Raw genomic sequence first — 18,142 nt, forward strand, 5'->3', positions numbered from 1 at the left:
TGCCGAAGGGTGCATAGGTTCCTGATCTGAGACCAATCTTGCAGCGTGATTTGCCCCACCTCTGGATCTCGTTGGCCCAGGCTATACGTCATATTGTATTGCACCAGGGCTCGTCGGTGCTGCCACAGTCACTGCAACATGTGCAGAGTTGAATTCCACCGTGTGGGCACATAGCATTTCAGTCGGTGAACTTGCAGGCCCAACGACTTCGGTAGAGATGTAAGTCGTTGAGCGAACGGCGGAAGTGAGCACACAGCAACGGTGCCCTCTGCAGAAGCCCATCTAGTCCGGGATTGTGGGATAAAAATTGCTCTCGACAACCAAGTTCAAAACGTGAGCCATACAAGGCACGTGTATGACATTGCCCCGGCGAAGGGCCGCACCCAGGTTTGAAGCATTGTCGCACATGGCCTTCCCTGGCTGCAGCTTCAGTGGAGACAACCATTGATGGAACTCGGTCTCCAGAGCTGACCACACTCCTCAGCTGTGTGACTCACATTTCCCAGACATTTCAAGGTAAACACCGCGTGATGCCGTTGAGCCCTGGTGACAGCATAGAAAGGAGGTGTGCAGGATTCCTTCTGTGCAGTTAGAACGCGGTGGCATTACTAGACAGGCTTTGGCTGCAGGTGGAGGACCAAGAGGAGGAACTTATAGATACAGAGGATCGATGCGCAACTCGTGGGGATGGCAAGACTGGGACAGCAGCTCCTTTTCCTGCTGTCACCATAGTTACCCAGTGCCCAGTCACCGACATGTAACGCCCCTGTCCATGTCTACTCGTCCAAGTGTCTGTGGTGAAATGCACCCTGTCACACACAGAGTTTCTCAAGGAAGCGGTGATGTTGTGTGCGACATGCTGGTGTAACGCAGGCACAGCTTTCTTTGAGAAGTAGTGGCGACTGGGCATCTGGTACTGGGGCACTGCGACGGACATAAGGTCTCGAAAATCCTCTGTGTCCACCAGGCGGAAAGGCAGCATTTCTGTAGCCAACAGCTTGCAGATGGTGAAATTCAACCTCTTAGCTTTGTCATGGCTAGGAGGAAATGGTCTTTTACTTGTCCACATCTGAGGGACCGAGGGCTGGCTGCCGTGCTTAGACAGGGTTGAGTAGGGTGTCCCCGGCAAACTGCTGGTCTGTGAGGAAGGTGCAGGCGGAGATATTATGTTGCCTTGATCACAATGTGGTGGTCTCGATGTCAGAGAGCGCTCAACACCAGCAGGTGTTTCCACTTGTAAATGTACTGATGACCTGCCAATCACACTGGCTGTTACGATACGATACGATACACTTTATTGATCCCGTGGGAAATTATGGTATCACAGCAGCACAACTTAAATCATAAAAATCATAAAAAGAATTACTTAATTGACATGACAATGGAGTTGACAGAAGAACATTGTACATTATACATTAGAATAGGAGATACACAACAAGTGAACTGAAATGTAGAGAAATAAAGTAGACATTCACCTTGGTGATTTAACCCTAATGTTATTGTTGTACATTCCCATAGCAGTTGGCACAAACGATTTCCTATATTTTTCCTTCTTACGCCTCAGAAGTATTAGCCGGTTACTGAAGGTGCTCTTCTGTCTCATGAATAGCTCATATAATGGATGTGCATTATTGTTCATAATTGCCAAACACTTTTTCAGAGTTCTTCTCTCCACTACCTCCTCAAAAGAGTCCAGATTGCAGCCCACAGCAGAACTTGCCTTCTTAATAATCTTATTTAGCTTATTAGCATAAGAGGCCCGCACACTACTACCCCAGCATATGATTGCAAAAAAGATGGCACTTGCCACTACAGATTGGTAAAACATTTCTCACATTTTGCTACACACATTAATAGACTTCAGTTTCCTTAGGAAATACAATCTACTCATCCCCTTCTTGTAGACAAACTCTGAGTGGCATCTCCAGTCCAGTTTGCTATCCAAATGGACCCCCAAATATTTGCAACTCTCCACCTGCTCTACCTCCTGACCAGCAATAGTGATCGGTAAGCATCCCATCTTTATCCTGCTATTGTTGGCCACCAACTCCTTAGTTTTCTAAACATTTAGTTGTAGATAGTTACCATTGCAGGTAACTGTTGCGGGTAAAGAGGTGGAAGGTCTGCATCCAAAACCATGTGCGACTGCTGTCCCCACAGTCACAGAGGATGAAGAGGCCGCGGATGCACTTGGCGGGGCAGACGGTGGTTGGCCCGGCCCACTAGGCCGCATTGTAGCACAGTGAGCTTCCCTCTGCACCTCATGCCTTATATCCATGTGACGGTTCACGCATGAAGTACTCAAACTAATCATTTTTTGGGCTCTACTGAGATTTTGGTGACAAATCTTGCAGACAACATGAGTTGGGTCATCCTTTGCAATCTGAAAAAATGCCCAGGCTATGCAAGGCTTAGAGCCCATGCGACCTGAAGAGCCAACACGACTTGTGCTCAGAGGCACAGTTGGGGTTGAGGATGCAGTTGTTGACGTGCTTCCAGTACTCCGTCTCTGTCCAGGAAGGTGCAAGGCGTTGTCACTAGCATCCTCCTCCTCCTTCTCTGCTGACCTCATGGACTGGCCGACTGTGGGTTGACAGAAAGTGGGGTCTCCAACCTCGTCATCATCACCCTGTGTATTCTCAAACCCGTCGTCCTCAGAGCCAACTTCTTCCTGCCCTGACCGAAAAGTAAAGTTTTCGTTCCAATCAGGTTTCTCAGTCTCATCATCATCTTCCTCATTGTCTTCACCAACTGGAGTTACAGTTTGGGAATGAGGGTCTACATTGTGCTCAGAACCTTCTTCATCTGGGCCTGGATCCGACTCACAAAGATTCTGGGCATCAGTGCAGATCATTTCCTCATCTGGATTCACAGAAGCTCGGGAGCAGACCTCTGATTCCCAGGCTATAGTATGAGTAAACAGCTCTGCAGACTCAACCATCTGTGTTACCCCATACTCAGAAGGGTGGCTGGATACTTGGAAGCTGTGAGGAAGCAAGTGCGATTGGGGTTACACCTCTGAGGACTGGAGTATTTGTGATGTTGAAGTTGAGGTGGAGGAGAGCCCACTTGAACGAGCACTTGATATCCGTTCAAGCACCTGCTGTTTTTGTGCCTCATCTGGAATTTGTAGCGATGCTCGTAGCGATACTCGTAAGAAAGGGATCATATCAGATTATCCAGGAAAAGAAGTAGACATCTTACTTTGGCTGGAAGATGGTCTTTCTTCTACAGATGTTACTGTTGCATTACCACTTACCACACGGACACAACCTTTTTTCCCTTTCCAACACGCCTATTCCCCTTTCCAATAGCAGCAGGCCTTTTGCCACTCATTTTGGTGCTTAACTAATTGGCAACTCTGTAGTTGTTGGTACAAAAAACGATGGATGGAAACCGAGCAGAGCTGAGTGGCCAAACTGTGGTACTAGCCAAAAACGATTTATTGGGTTAGATGCAGTAAATATTTAGATACACAGGCAGTGTACACAGGCTACTCTGCTGATGTGCAGACACTGCTACTAGGCCCAAAACAATTTAGTGGGTTAGATGCAGTAAAAATTTAGATACACAGGTGGTGTAGCTAGCTTCACAGGCGGGCTACACCGCTGATGTGCAGACACTGATACTAAGCCCAAAAAGATTTACTGGGTTAGATGCAGTAAAAATTTAGATACACAGGCGGTGTAGCTAGCTTCACAGGCGGGCTACACCGCTGAAGTGCTGACACTGCTACTAAGCCCAAAACAATTTACTGGGTTAGTTGCAGTAAAAATTTAGATACACAGGCGGTGTAACTAGCTTCACAGGCGGGCTACACCACTGAAGTGCTGACACTGCTACTTAGCCCAAAATGATTTACTGGGTTAAATGCAGTAAAAAATTTTTAGATACACAGGCGGTGTAGCTAGCTTCACAGGCGGGCTACACCGCTGACGTGCAGACACTGCTACTAAGTCCAAAATGATTTACTGGGTTAGATGCAGTAAAATTATTAGATACACAGGTGGTGTAGCTAGCTTCACAGGCGGGCTACTCAGATGACTACCAGACAATGCTACTAGCCCAAAAGGATTGGCTGAGCTAGATTACACCACATGCTGTGACAAACACTTGCACAGCACTGGCACAGACCTGCCTGGCAAACAGTGCTATGAACTGCTGTAACCTACCCTGAAAAGGGCTGATATTACAACTAGTCCCGACTCCCTAAACCTATCTCTCTCTATCTAACTGCAAATTCACTCGCAATTCACACTCTTAGACTGTATAGCGCCCACAGCAGCAGCGGTGCCGTCTAACACTAAGCTACAGTAGTGAGGAAATGGTGGCGATGGGGAAAATGGCTGGTTCTTATAGGGCAAGGACATGTGACATACACAGTCAATGACACATGCCCTTGCTTGTGTGCATCACATGCACATTGCTGTGTGTGTGTGCACTGCTGATAGGCTGAGAGACTGCACCATCCCACTGTAAATGCGGGAAAGAAAAAAAAATGGAGATCGGCATTATATCAGCACAGATCTATCTCCCTCCTCCCCCCGCACACTATACACTGAAACAGTCTATTAACATTGATAAGCAGTTTTAATGTGAAAATCAAGTTAGGCTTTTGGTGAACGAACAGTTATCGAACAGAAACTCGAACACCCGAATTTTAAGCAAATTGAGTTCGTCAAACGACTCGAACACCGCCCAAAACAGCTCGAATTTGAAATTGGCGAACAGTTCGCTCATCTCTACTAATGTAATTGGTATACACAGTTTATTATTGACTAATACCATTGACTGATACCATCACGGATTTATGCCGTCAACTGATATAATGGCATCACTGGGTTTTTGTAGTTTTTCATAGTTCATATAATTTGACAATAAGAATGGAGCTACAAATCTGATGAAGCCTCCAGTACAGGTGTTGAACATTGTGTTGTAGAGATGCCGAGTACAGATCATATTGGCAGTATATGTTACATTTATGAGCCAGTAGATATAAGGATAAAAGAAATGTTTGTTCCAGCAGCCCATTATTATAGCTTCATTTTGGAAGATGGACTTATTTTGAGAGTACTAAATTCAGGGATCCATTAGAAGAACCTAATTTTCTGCTGTAAAATATTGGCTAAAAATTCATATTATAGAAAATAACAGACTTAGAAATGATAGCTCATGACTGTACCATAATACACGGAACATTTGAGATAGTTGTACAATCGCTCTGCTGGGATAAAATTATTGTTTTCATGATTTGCTCCATTTTTCTCTCTCCAGTGAAATCAGATGAGCTGCAAACAATCAAAAAGGAACTGACCCAAATCAAAACTAAAATCGACTCGTTGCTGGGAAGGCTGGAAAAAATTGAAAAACAGCAGAAGGCTGAAGCAGGTTGGTGAGAATGATTTATGTCACAGGCTGGGGAATCTCATTAAGAAGGAAATTAAACCCCGAGAAAGCATAACTCAAAGTTGTGGATTTTCTAGGAATGAATAGAAAATCTATGAACACGCTGCAAATAATGATTCAACCAGAATTGAGATAAAATAAGCAAACCTGCATTGCTGATGTTCTTCTGAAATAATGAAAACATTATTGCCGGGTCACAACAAGCAATATTAAGGGTTTGCATACACTATATGCTTATTTAGTTGGAAGGAAATAATGTGACTTCACTTCATTCTCTGGGATTTACGCTTTGCCTAGGGCGCTATCAGGATCTGCAGTGATATGTTTTATGTGTTTTGATAAAAATGGAATAAATTTTCTCTTGTGAAACACATACCATACAAACGTTTGAAATGACTTGAAAAACCCATGAAGTCACTAAGAACACCCAAAAGTGTCTAACATACCCGAAAAAATGTATAAATCGAACTTGCGCTGACAAGGGTGGCCCTACTTTAGATTCTAAGGCCTCTCTTGCTCCCAGTGACTCGTGAGTGATAGACTCAATTCAGTAAAATAGAAAAGTAGAATGATTGCCACATAAAAATCTGTTATACTGTTCTATATACAATAACATAAGACATAGAAATGACAGTGAACACATAAATAAAGGTATGAGCAAAGATGGTCGAAGCTACATTTTTATATTAGAAGGAAATTTAATAAAATGTCTGAAGATCTGGTCAAGGTAAGTACCTACTTTGTGTCCTAGGCAGTCAATGTCTGACACTGGGTCTACTTCTGAGAGAGATCCTTGTGCACTTTTCGTAGGGCATAAAATGTCACTATCACTGGAAATTTAGGAAGAATGAACATATATTCATCTATCCCGATCAGTCCCAAGTTAAGGGCTTCTAGCAGTAGGGAGGTAAGTTTCTTAACCAATGGGGTTACTGAGAATGATGGTATATGTGGATCTGTCCTTCAAAATCAAAGCACTGGTGAGCGGTGTCTCCCTACAACATGCACAGAGGCTGGGGAGAATAATCTATATTACTCTATTACTATAATACTCTATATTACTCTTACTAGAATGTCTCCCTACACGCCCTAAGATGTTGACAACACGCCTCCGGGGCAGGGACCTTCCTGGGGATAATGAAGCTAATGGGTTGGCAGTGCACCTCCTTTAAGCACACCCCTGGCTACATATGCCCACCCCCTTCCGAGATTGGCTGTTATTGTTACGGACTGCAGCATTAGCCAAATCTTGTACATGCCTTCCCCCATCATTCACTGAGTCACTATTTCTCCAGCTGCAGTCATAGATTTCCTTGAGTAAAGGAAAAACACCATATGCACAACCTCAGAAGGTGCTCAAGTAGGGCCCCACACCATACATGTATAATAAAGAAAACTTGGCTTGACTCAACTTCTAGAATATTTTTGGATTTTTTTAATGCAGCCAGAATATAATATGGACGTTTCGGCCTCACTGGCCTTCATCAGTAACGGACTGCAGTATAATGGTTAATCGCGTTCAGTGCGATAATAGGAGTGACACCATAGGCACTTTAAATGTGTCTGGTCATGCACTAGGCGCTGGGCATGGAGCCTGTATAAGATAGTACCTGGGTGGGTGGGGGTGCCAGCGTGCAGTCATCAGTGAGGCTGACCAGCGGTGTCTGCATGACCAGACACATTTAAAGTGCCTATGGTGTCACTCCTATTATCGCACTGAACGTGATTAACCAATATACTGCAGTTACTGATGAAGGCCAGTGAGGCCGAAACGTCCACATTATTTTCTGGCTGCATTAAAAAAATCCAAAAATATTCTAAAAGTTGAGTGCCAAGTTTTCTTTATTATTGATTTCCTTGAAACGCGCTCCACAATTTGCCCAGCATTGCTGACATCACACGCCGGCACTTCTACATGTGCCTGTATCTTCATAGTCTCTGGACACTCAGCACAGAGGCTATTAGGCACTCTTTAGGCTAGAATCCATATGCATCTAATGGGGTACAGTGACACTGCACGACCCTACATAGGACCATAGCATCTACTTATATTATATGTTACTTACAATTTCCTCCCCCTCCAAACTTCTGATTACCCTGATGAGGACACCTGGGCTAAAATCGTAGGGACTTTGAAGGCCACGTACAGTAGGTCTATTCTTGGGTACTGCCCTTGTTAGGACAGGAGTCTATACCTGGGGCATGACATGGGATGTTAGTGTCAGATTATTATCTTCCCATTCCTCCAGTGCCTTTTTCCTTAAGTTGCATCTGCTACAAAGGATTCAGATGAGACCTTTCCATTCTTTACCTGCACTGTTGTCATCATGGGCGCTTTCATATTCTAAAAAACAGTAATCCGTGTGTTAGCATTTTTGCATTTTAACATTTTTACCTTTAAGTTATGTGTGTTTGCATGGCTCATTTTATTTTCGTTTATGAGAGGTTATCTTTTTTTGGTACTCTCATTGCTTGACACAGTATATAGTAACTCTACCAATGAGTTTTGTGGTCACCAGTCCTGGCGGTCACATTTAGCTGATTCATAACCTTTTAACTTTATCACATGCATGAAGCCTTTTATAAATTCCCCTTTGGTAAGAATCATCTAAAGTGACTAGTAAGTTCTTCTCGAGAATGAATATAATCCCTGCTACATTACTAATATTCCTAAGACAAAGAAGCTCCCAGTCCTCCTGTAATAACAATAATACAATATAAGAACATCAGACTTAGAACGTTTCCAAAGGAAATGTTCTTAAAATGCTCAACGTGACTAATGAAGCTCTTCAAACGTAAGTGATTGCCTCACGTAAAATGCTATTCCCATCATGGTTATCCATAAAATCATTGTAGTGTGGATAGATTCAATTACATTTGTATGAAAATTAACCAGAAAGGAATATTTCAGTGAAAGGTCAAGCGATGCTGTGAAGGTGGAAGGAATAAAAACAACTTAAGTTAAAACTTAGTAGAATGAATAATCGATAAGTCTTCGAAACTTAGAAAAATGATAAAATGTTGAGTTTAGGCAAAGACGTAAAGTGGAAAAGGCTGACAACAGAAAAAGGAATTTAAATAGGCCATTATCTGGGCAATGAAAATTCGGAAATCAATTTAGGTGTACACCATGTTAATAGCATCCTTTTACACAAAATATATGGAAAAGTTCAGCCCCCATGCCCCATATCATGTTAAAACTGCTTTTGGTGCACATACTGGTCTTATATACACTGAAATTGTGTAATTTGCAGTTCCTCATGATTGGCATTTTGCCAGCACTGTAGGTACTGTATCTTCCCTGTCCTCACTTCCCAGTCAGCATTGTGCTTATCATTGTTAAATGTCTTGCCTGCCTCTGAGGAGCATGTGCATTATTATCTTTTAAGCCTGGTCATGTTCCTTGTTGTCTAACCATATAAGTTGATACCCACCAGTGTTCGGTGTTACATATATGGGAAAGTAGGGTGATTTAGCATTGAGTGGGGCACCATTTATCCCTTATCCTTTAGGATGCCACCCTCTCCAGCAAGGTAGTAATAGTATATTGGATATCAGTGTAGGGATAATCTGAGACTGTGGTGCTCCCAGGTGATACGTCATATCTGTTCATGGGGCCCAGGGTTCCTCTCCCACTAGTTTTTTACATTTTGCCTGTTTCTTTGTTACACAGTTTGTTTTAATGCATAACTAATAAAATTAGTATTTCTAAGGGTTCTTTTTGATTTTCCACTTTTGATGACCCTGTCATATATATAATATCGGACTACTGACCTAAAAATATAGTGACCTAAAATTGCAAAATGCTGGTGCCGAGCCTGTCAGGAAATCATTGATTTAAAGATTGTAATTATGCACCACTCAAGCTCATATCAGACATTTGATGTGTCTCTCATGGAACAGGGAACAGATTAACTGGAGCCTATATAGGTTAACTTAAAATGAACAGGCACCATATTTCCATTCTACATTTACACAGCACGGTAGTCTTAGCTCTGCAACATCTACATCGGTGGTGAAACTAGAGCCCAATGAGCCCTGCTGCAAGAATTTGGACATATGAGTTGTCCTTCCTTCCCCATTATGTAGTGATGTTTCCCATCCTGTATTAATGTCCCCCATCTGGTATACAGTATATGTCCACCATCCCGGCCCCATACTGGTATATATGTCCCCCATCCTGGACCCCTTCCAGGTATATATCTCCCCCCATCCTGGGTCCATCATGGTATATACAGTGGGGGCAATAAGTATTTGATCCCTTGCTGATTTTGTAAGTTTGCCCATGGACAAAGACATGAACAGTGTATAATTTTAAGGGTAGGTTAATTTTAACATTGAGAGATAAAATATCAAAAATATAATCCAGAAAATCACATTGTTTACATTTTATATAAATGTAATTGCATTTTGCAGTGAAAAATAAGTATTTGATCCTCTACTAACCATTGAGAGTTCTGGCTCCTACAGACCAGTTAGACGCTCGCTCCTAATCCACGTTTTACCTGCATTCAAGACAGCTATCTTACATAGTCACTTTTATAAAAGACTCCTGTCCACAGACTCAATTAATAAGTCAGACTCTAACCTCTATTACAAGGGCAAGACCAAACAGCTTTATAAGGATGTCAGGGACAAGATCATAGACCTGCACAAAGCTGGAATGGGCTACAAAGACATAAGTAAGACGCTGGGTGAGAAGGAGACAACTGTTGGTGCAATAGTAAGAAAATGGAAGAAATACAAAATGACTGTCAATCGACATCGATCTGGGACACCATGCAAAATCTCACCTCGTGGAGTATCCTTGATCATGAGGAAGGTGAGAGAAGCCTAAAACTACATAGGGGGAACTTGTTAATGATCTCAAGGCAGCTGGGACAACAGTCACCAAGAAAACCATTGGTAACATATTACCCTGTAAAGGTTTAAAATCCTACAGGGCCCGCAAGGTCCCCCTGCTCTAAAAAGGCACATATGAAGGCCCGTCTGAAGTTTGCCATTGACACCTGGATGATTCTGTGAGTGATTAGGAGATGGTGCTGTGGTTGGATGAGACAAAAATTGAGATCTCTGGCATTAACTCAACTTGCAGTGTTTGGAGGAAGAGAAATGCTGCCTATGACCCAAAGAACACCATCCCCACTGTCAAGCATGGAGGTGAAAACATTATGTTTTGGGGGTGTTTCTGTGCTAAGGGCACAGGACTACTTCACCGCATCAATGGGACAATGGATAGAGCCATGTACCGTAAAATCTTGAGTGACAACCTCCTTTCCTCCGCAAGCACATTAAAAATGGGTCATGGCTGGGTCTTCCAGCAAGTCAATGACCCAAATCATACAGCCAAGGCTACAAAGGAGTGGCTCAAAAAGAAGCACATTAACGTCATGGAGTCTCCAGACCTTAATTCCATAGAAAACTTATGAAGGGAATTGAAGCTCCGAGTTGCCAAGCTACAACCTCAAAATCTTAAAGATTTAGAGATGATCTGCAAAGAGTAGTGGACCGAAAGTCCTCCTGATGTATGTGCAAACCTCATCATCAACTACAAAAAATGTCTGACTGCTATGCTTGCCAAGAAGGGTTTTGCCACCAAGTATTAAGTCTTGTTTGCCAGAGGGATCAAATATTTATTTCTCACTGCAAAATGCAAATACATTTATATAATTTATACAATGTGATTTTCTGGATTTTTTTTTATGATATTCTATCTCTCAATGATAAAATTAACCTACCCTTAATATTACAGACTGGTCATGTCTTTGTCAGTGGACAAACTTACAAAATCAGCAAGGGATCAAATATTTATTTCCCCCACTGTAGATGAAGCAATTGAGGGTAAACTGATAAAATTTGCTGATGACACAAAACTAGGAAGTATAACTAAACCTAGAGAAGAGAGAGAGGATTCAAAAACATCTGAACAAACTGGAACTATGGGCAGCAATTAATAGAACAGGGAGAAATGAAAAGTACTACATCTGAACCAGAAAAATGAAAAAAGCATATACAGAATTGGAGGAATAGAACTAAGCAACAGCACATGTGAAAAAGGCTTGGTGTACTAGTAGATCAGACTGGACATGAGTCAATACTGTGATGCAGCAGCAAAAAAGGCAAATACAATTATGGGCTGCATTAACAGAACCATACAGTCTAGATCACATGAAGTAATTGTTCCCCTCTACTCCTCCTTGGTCAGGCCTCATCTGGAATACTGTGTCCAGCTCTGGGCACCACATTTTAAAAAAGACATGAACAAACTTTAACAAGTTCGGGGTAGAACAACCCGAATGGTGAGCGGACTGCAAAGTATGTCCTATGAGGAACAGTTAGAGAATTTGGGAATGTTTAGCTTGCAAAAGAGAAGGCTAAAAGGTGACTTAATAGCTGTCTACAAATATCTCAAGGGCTGTCACACTGTAGAGGGATCAGCTTTATTCTCATTTGCACAGGGAAAGAGTAGAAGTAATGGGATGAAACTAAATGGTAGGAGACACAGATTAGATATTAGAAAAACATTTAGTCGGTGAGGGCGATCAATGAGTGGAATAGGCTGCCACGAGAGGTGGTGAGTTCTCCTTCAATGGAAGTCTTCATACAGAGGCTGGACAGACATCTGTCTGAGATGGTTTAGTGAATGCTGCATTGAGCAGGGAGTTTGACACAATGACCCTGGAGGTCCCTTCCAACTCTAACATTCTATGATTCTATGGTTAATTTTGCTGCTAGTGCTGTTCTATCCCCTCTTAGTCTAACTTTGCATTAAGGACAGTGTTTCATTCTTATTCTGCCAAAGTGTCTGTATATCTCTATGTCACTGCTCTCCTGCCGCGTTACTCCCGCCTGTCAGTCCCTTTGTGTCCATTTTTATTTATGGTTCTCACCTTCTAGAAGTGAATTACAGCAGGATATTTCACTAAGGAATTGAAAGTCATTTCACTTTTGTTTAATGTGGCATCTTCACCAATGTGTCCTTTGATTGTTTAACACAACCCAATAGTAATTATATTTAATGGCTGAAACTTCAAAAAATACAGTACAAAGCTGAAAGCATTCATGAATGTTAATACGGGTACAGCGGTAATGAACTGTTGTTACTGTGAATATAAAATCAGAATATGTAAGTGACATGAGATGAATCTTTAATCATGTTTCTGTGGCCACATTATTCATATCTCATTATAAAGGCAAAAATTAATCAGAAAAATCACTAAATCTTAAAGGAAGTGTCGGATACTCGAATGCATTTTGGCTGTATAAATAACAAAAAGATAAAATACTCTTTTTCTCTTCTTCATACACTGTTAGTAGACGTGACTGAATTTATTATAAAATCAGTGGTAGTTAGAGAGCTTGTCCACCTGCAGGGGACTTTTCTTTTTCTAAATACATGCATTTTATAATTGGGTTTCTTTAAAAAAAAAATCCAGTATTTGGCCTTTACAGGCTCTTTGTTTCCCAGCACATTCACCATCGATGTGGTCAGCAATCATAAATCAACACAGAGGAGGAAAGAAAAAGATAGTTAAAAGAGTTACAAAGTGCCTTTCAGACTGTCTGGCTGACAGATTCTCAGTTAACCCATTATGCAGCCACAAATAGACAAAGTAGAACAGAGGCTATAGAAGGTAAATGGTGCAACATTCTTAACAAAACCCAGTTACAAAAATGATTTTAAGCTAAAAATGCATGTATTTAGATTAGAACCGAAAAATGTCTCCAAAAGTCTACAATACAGAAGTCTAAGATGGTTGTTGGTAACCATCTAATATATCCTAAGTCATATAGGATGGTATAGAGGTTGGTGGTATAATCTGCCAAAGTCTAGCACTTTAAATGACTTAAAGTTCAACGTATAATTTATTTCAATTTAACATGACTAGGTCAAATCTTACACCGTGTCTGCGAATTGAGATACTGATTTGGCTTTTATCCTAAGTCATATTGCACGACTCGTTGAAGGGTTGATTGTGACTTGTAGGATCGCTACTTCCAACAGGTGGCGCTATAGAGTTTAAGTCCTCTTTTTCTCACAATAGGCAATTTGAATAGGTCAAATCTTGGAATTTGAAATCTCTTTATAGCTGACTAATCGCTGTTTGTCTAACACGGAGCTGTAAATGCCCTGATCCCCTTCAAAGAGCTGTGAGCAGGTAGGAAGATGCACTAACGGGTCAGAGGCAGAGCAAGTGTTAACGTGGGGTTTAATTTAACAGGAATGCTCCTCCCAGGGAGAAAACGGATAAAACAATATAAAGGAACACAGGGGACGTAACTCAGGGGAAGCGAGAGTGAAGCATAGGGTAGGAAAGTCAAGGACAGCAAACCTATCAGTCTGATGACTTCAGAATGCGGTTAGTTCAGGATGTGGACGTTGGCACCAAAGCAGTGGCGCATAAGGGGACCAGTATGGTCCTGGAAAAGATGGCATCCTAGATCCTGGTGGCGATGGTAATTCCTCATGGTCCAGTGTAGTCCTGGAAAAAAAGACGTCTTGGCTACTGTCCACTTAGGAACCAACACTGTTTGACAATCAATTTCACATGCTGTTGTGCAAATGGAATAGACAACAGATGGAAATTATTAGCAATTATCAAGACACTCAATAAAGGAGTGGTTCTGCAGGTGGGGACCACAGACCACATCTCAGTACCAATGCTTTCTGGCTGATGTTTTGATCACTTTTGAATGTTGGTTGTGCTTTCACACTCATGGTAGCATGAGACGGACTGTACAACCCACACAGTGGCTCAGGTAGTGCAGCTCATCCAGGATGGCACATCAATGCGAGCTGGGGCAAGAAGCTTTGTTGTGTCTGTCAGAGTAGTGTCCAGAGGCTGAAGGCGCTACCAGGAGACAGGCCAGTATACCAGGAGACATGGAGGGGGCTGTAGGAGGGCAACAACCCAGCAGCAGGACCGCTACCTCAGCCTTTGTGCAAGGAGGAACAGGAAGAGCACTGCCAGAGCCCTGCAAAAAGACCTCCAACAGGCCACAAATGTGCATGTGTCTGCACAAATGGTTAGAAACTGACTCCGTGAGGATAGTCTGAGTGCCCAACATCCACAGATGGGGGTTGTGCTCACAACCCAACACCATGCAAGATGCTTGGCATTTGCCACAGAGAACCAGGATTGGCAAATTTGCCACTGGAGCCCTGTGCTCTTCACAGATGAAAGCAGGTTGACACTGAGCACACGTGACAGACGTGACAGAGTCTGGAGACGCCGTGGAGAGCGATCTGCTGCCTGCCGGTTTGGCAGTGGGTCAGTAACCATGTGGGATGGCATTTCTTTGGAGGGCTGCACAGCCCTCCATGTGCTCACCAGAGGTAGCCTGACTGCCGTTAGGTACCGAGATGAGATCCTCAGACCCCTTGTGAGATCATATGCTGGTGCAGTTGGCCCTGGGTTCTCCTAATGCAGGACAATGCCAGACATCATGTGGCCGGAGTGTGTCAGCAGTTCATGCCAGATGAAGGCATTGAAGCTATGGACTGGCCCGCCTGTTCCCCAGACCTGAATCTGATTGAGCACATCTGGGACATCATGTCTCCACCAACATCACGTTGCACCACAGACTGTCCAGGAGTTGGCGGATGCTTTCACCCAGGTCTGAGAGGAGATCCCTCAGGAGACCCTCTGCCGCCTCATCAGGAGCATGCCCAGGCATTGTAGGGAGGTCATACAGGCACATGGAGGCCACACACACTACTGAGCACCATTTCCTTGTCTTGAGGCAATTCCACTCAAGTTGAATCAGCCTGTAACTTCATTTTCCACTTTGATTTTGAGCATCATTCCAACTCCAGACCTCCGTGGAATATTAGTTGTGATTTACGTTGATAATTTTTAGATTTTATTGTTCTCAACACATTCCACTATGTAATGAATAAAGATTTACAACTGGAGTATTTCATTCAGTGATATCTAGGATGTATGATTTTAGTGTTCCCTTTATTTTTTTAGCAGTGTATATTAAAAATAAGAGGGCCCAATACTGGCTCCTTTGGTGCCTCACTGATAACTGTGACTCAATAAGAGTGTGTTCCAATAATTCCACCCTCTTTTTTATCACTGAGTCACTTGTTAATCCAATGGCATCTAGTCACAAATCTTACTCCAACCTATTTGTGGTGTAAGGTATACCACAGCTTGTCACGAAGCAGGTGGGCGTTACCATGCTCCAACCTTGTAAAAGCCCAGCTCTGCCCATTATGGCAAAGTCATCAGAAACTGATGTGAAAATGCCAGACGTCATTGAATTTTAGCGCAACCTTGGGTTGTGTATCTTTTTTTAACATAAACATTTTTCTGTCATACAAGAATAGAGGACCATTGAATGATGGTGTCTTTGCCACCGAGAGAAATCAAGGTTCAGGAAGTTCAGGTTGCTTGTAGATAATTTTTTTTATTCAAACTAATATAAAATAAATAAAAACTTTATACACAAAGCGTTTCCTGAATAAGGCTGCAAACCGCAGAAACACGTTGTGAATGTAGGTTTTATTTGTTTTATATCAGTTTGAATAAAACATTTTTACCTACAAGCAACCTGAAGTTCCTGAACCTTGATTGGTCTCTGTGGCAAAGACAGCGCTATTCAATGGTCCCACATTCTGGCATCCACACTGTGGGATACTCCTGTTTTAGGGTCTAGTCCCTCCTCACCAGGTTGGTGGCAGTCTTTTGCAAATACATCCGTACTTCAAGAGGACGCTGTGCACAACAGCAACAAGTGAGCAATCTCCTGTAGATACTCCCCTTCTCAACTGATTAAATCTTACTATACTTAGACAGCACCACATTTTTTCTCATTTAGGAGCTTTATCACTGTTTATATTTCTGTTATAAACACTTTGATAAGTCGGTGCTAGAGTTTCTAGGCTTTTTTTGGACCCATTATTAAATATCGGCACTGAATTTTTTTTCCTGCTAGTCCTGTTGAACAGACTCTAATTTTAGTTTGTGTATTTTTATTTTGAAATACTTTTTGTTACGCGCAGTGTGGAAAGACTAAGTGCAACACGAGGGGACGAGGGGTAGGCAGCCCAAACGCTAGGGAAAAGGTAAGTGGAGACCCCTAGGTAAATCTAATAGCACCCTACCTACCCTACCATCCCTATATTGGTTCCACACCAATCGCTGAGCAGGAACCTAAGCCCTGTATATTCCTAGAGCTAGGCCCTGGATAGGGAAGGGGGATGTGCACTGGTCAGTCCCCACTGAACAATAAGATAAGAAGGGAGACAAACAAGAGAAAGCAACTTAAAGGTACCTTCACACTAAGCGACGCTGCAGCGATACCGACAACGATGTCGATCGCTGCAGCGTCGCTGTTTGGTCGCTGGAGAGCTGTCACACAGACAGCTCTCCAGCGACCAATGATCCTGAGGTCCCCGGTAACCAGGGTAAACATCAGGTTACTAAGCGCAGGGCCGCGCTTAGTAACCCGATGTTTACCATGGTTACCAGCGTAAACGTTAAAAAAAACAAACACTACATACTTACCTTCAGCTGTCTGTCCTCCGGCACTCTGCTTTCCTCTGAACTGTCAGCGCCGGTCAGCCGGAAAGCAGAGCGGTGACGTCACCGCTGTGCTTTCCGGCTGGCCGGCGCTGACACAGGATGCAGGAGGAGTGCAGAGAAGCAGAGCACCGGGGACAGACAGCTGAAGGTAAGTATGTAGTGTTTGTTTTTTAACGTTTACGCTGGTAACCAGGGTAAACATCGGGTTACCCCCACTGTCAGGCAGGATTCTTTCCCATAGGGATATTGTCAGACTTTTCTAGGGTTCCTTATTTAGGGAATTCTAGGGATTTGTGAGGGTCAAGTCGACGCGGAGTGGGGGCGCCTACCGCAGAAAATTAGGGTGCCAACCTCCACTGGCAGGTAGGGTCCAGCATAGTGACTCCCTAGGACCTAACAGGTACACAACTTGTTTATTTAATTTATGATTATTACTTGTGTCATGATCAGAGATTTTTTAACTATTGTTAAATAAAGGTTATATTTTAGGGATCCTTGTTGCTTAGGTGTTTTGATTAAACATCGGGTTACTAAGCGCGGCCCTGCGCTTAGTAACCCGATGTTTACCCTGGTTACCAGTGAAGACATCGCTGGATCGGCGTCACACACGCCGATCCAGCGATGTCAGCGGGAGATCCAGCGACGAAATAAAGTTCTGGACTTTCCTCAGCGACCAACGATCTCCCAGCAGGGGCCTGATCGTTGGTCGCTGTCACACATCACGATTTCCTTAATGATATCGTTGCTATGTCACAAAAAATCAACGATATCATTAACGATATCGTTATGTGTGAAGGTACCTTAACTGCAGCAGACCCCAAAAAGATCACACCAAACGTCATCCAACAGCACCAGAGAGGAAGTAAGCCGACTACTCTAGCACCAAGCCTTCACAAGGGGAAAATGTGAATATCACAGGTGACTCCCTGAAGCAGACTGGGAGACTACACACACCCAAGTCCAAGTGAGTCAATTAGAGCCGGAGGGAGGTTACCACTGGGTCCAAATGTCAGTAGGATTAAGAAGGCGTCTGCAATGCCAAGCGCAGAGACCTTCGGCAGACAGATGTAGAGTGACTGTCTGTAGCATCTGACACACCCAAGACACATTTATAGCAGAAGGTAAACTTTTAGGTGATAAAAATTAGCCTTCTTAAAGTTTATGTAAACTGATTGGTGTGGGTGCCAGAACCCCCAAGTCAT

General features: G+C 43.0%; 1 protein-coding gene across 7 annotated transcripts in view; it reads left to right on the forward strand.

The window, feature by feature from the left end:
* The window catches only part of RALYL (RALY RNA binding protein like), a 1,030,045-nt gene that overhangs the window by 977,299 nt on the left and 34,604 nt on the right, over positions 1 to 18,142 (forward strand). For all 7 annotated transcript variants that reach the window (XM_069731545.1, XM_069731544.1, XM_069731543.1 and 4 more), the window contains one exon: positions 5,275 to 5,388. In XM_069731545.1, the coding sequence (XP_069587646.1) occupies positions 5,275 to 5,388 (114 nt within the window). The remainder of the gene's footprint in view (positions 1 to 5,274; positions 5,389 to 18,142) is intronic.

Source organism: Ranitomeya imitator, chromosome 6 (genome assembly GCF_032444005.1).
Source record: "Ranitomeya imitator isolate aRanImi1 chromosome 6, aRanImi1.pri, whole genome shotgun sequence".
Lineage (NCBI taxonomy): Eukaryota > Metazoa > Chordata > Amphibia > Anura > Dendrobatidae > Ranitomeya > Ranitomeya imitator.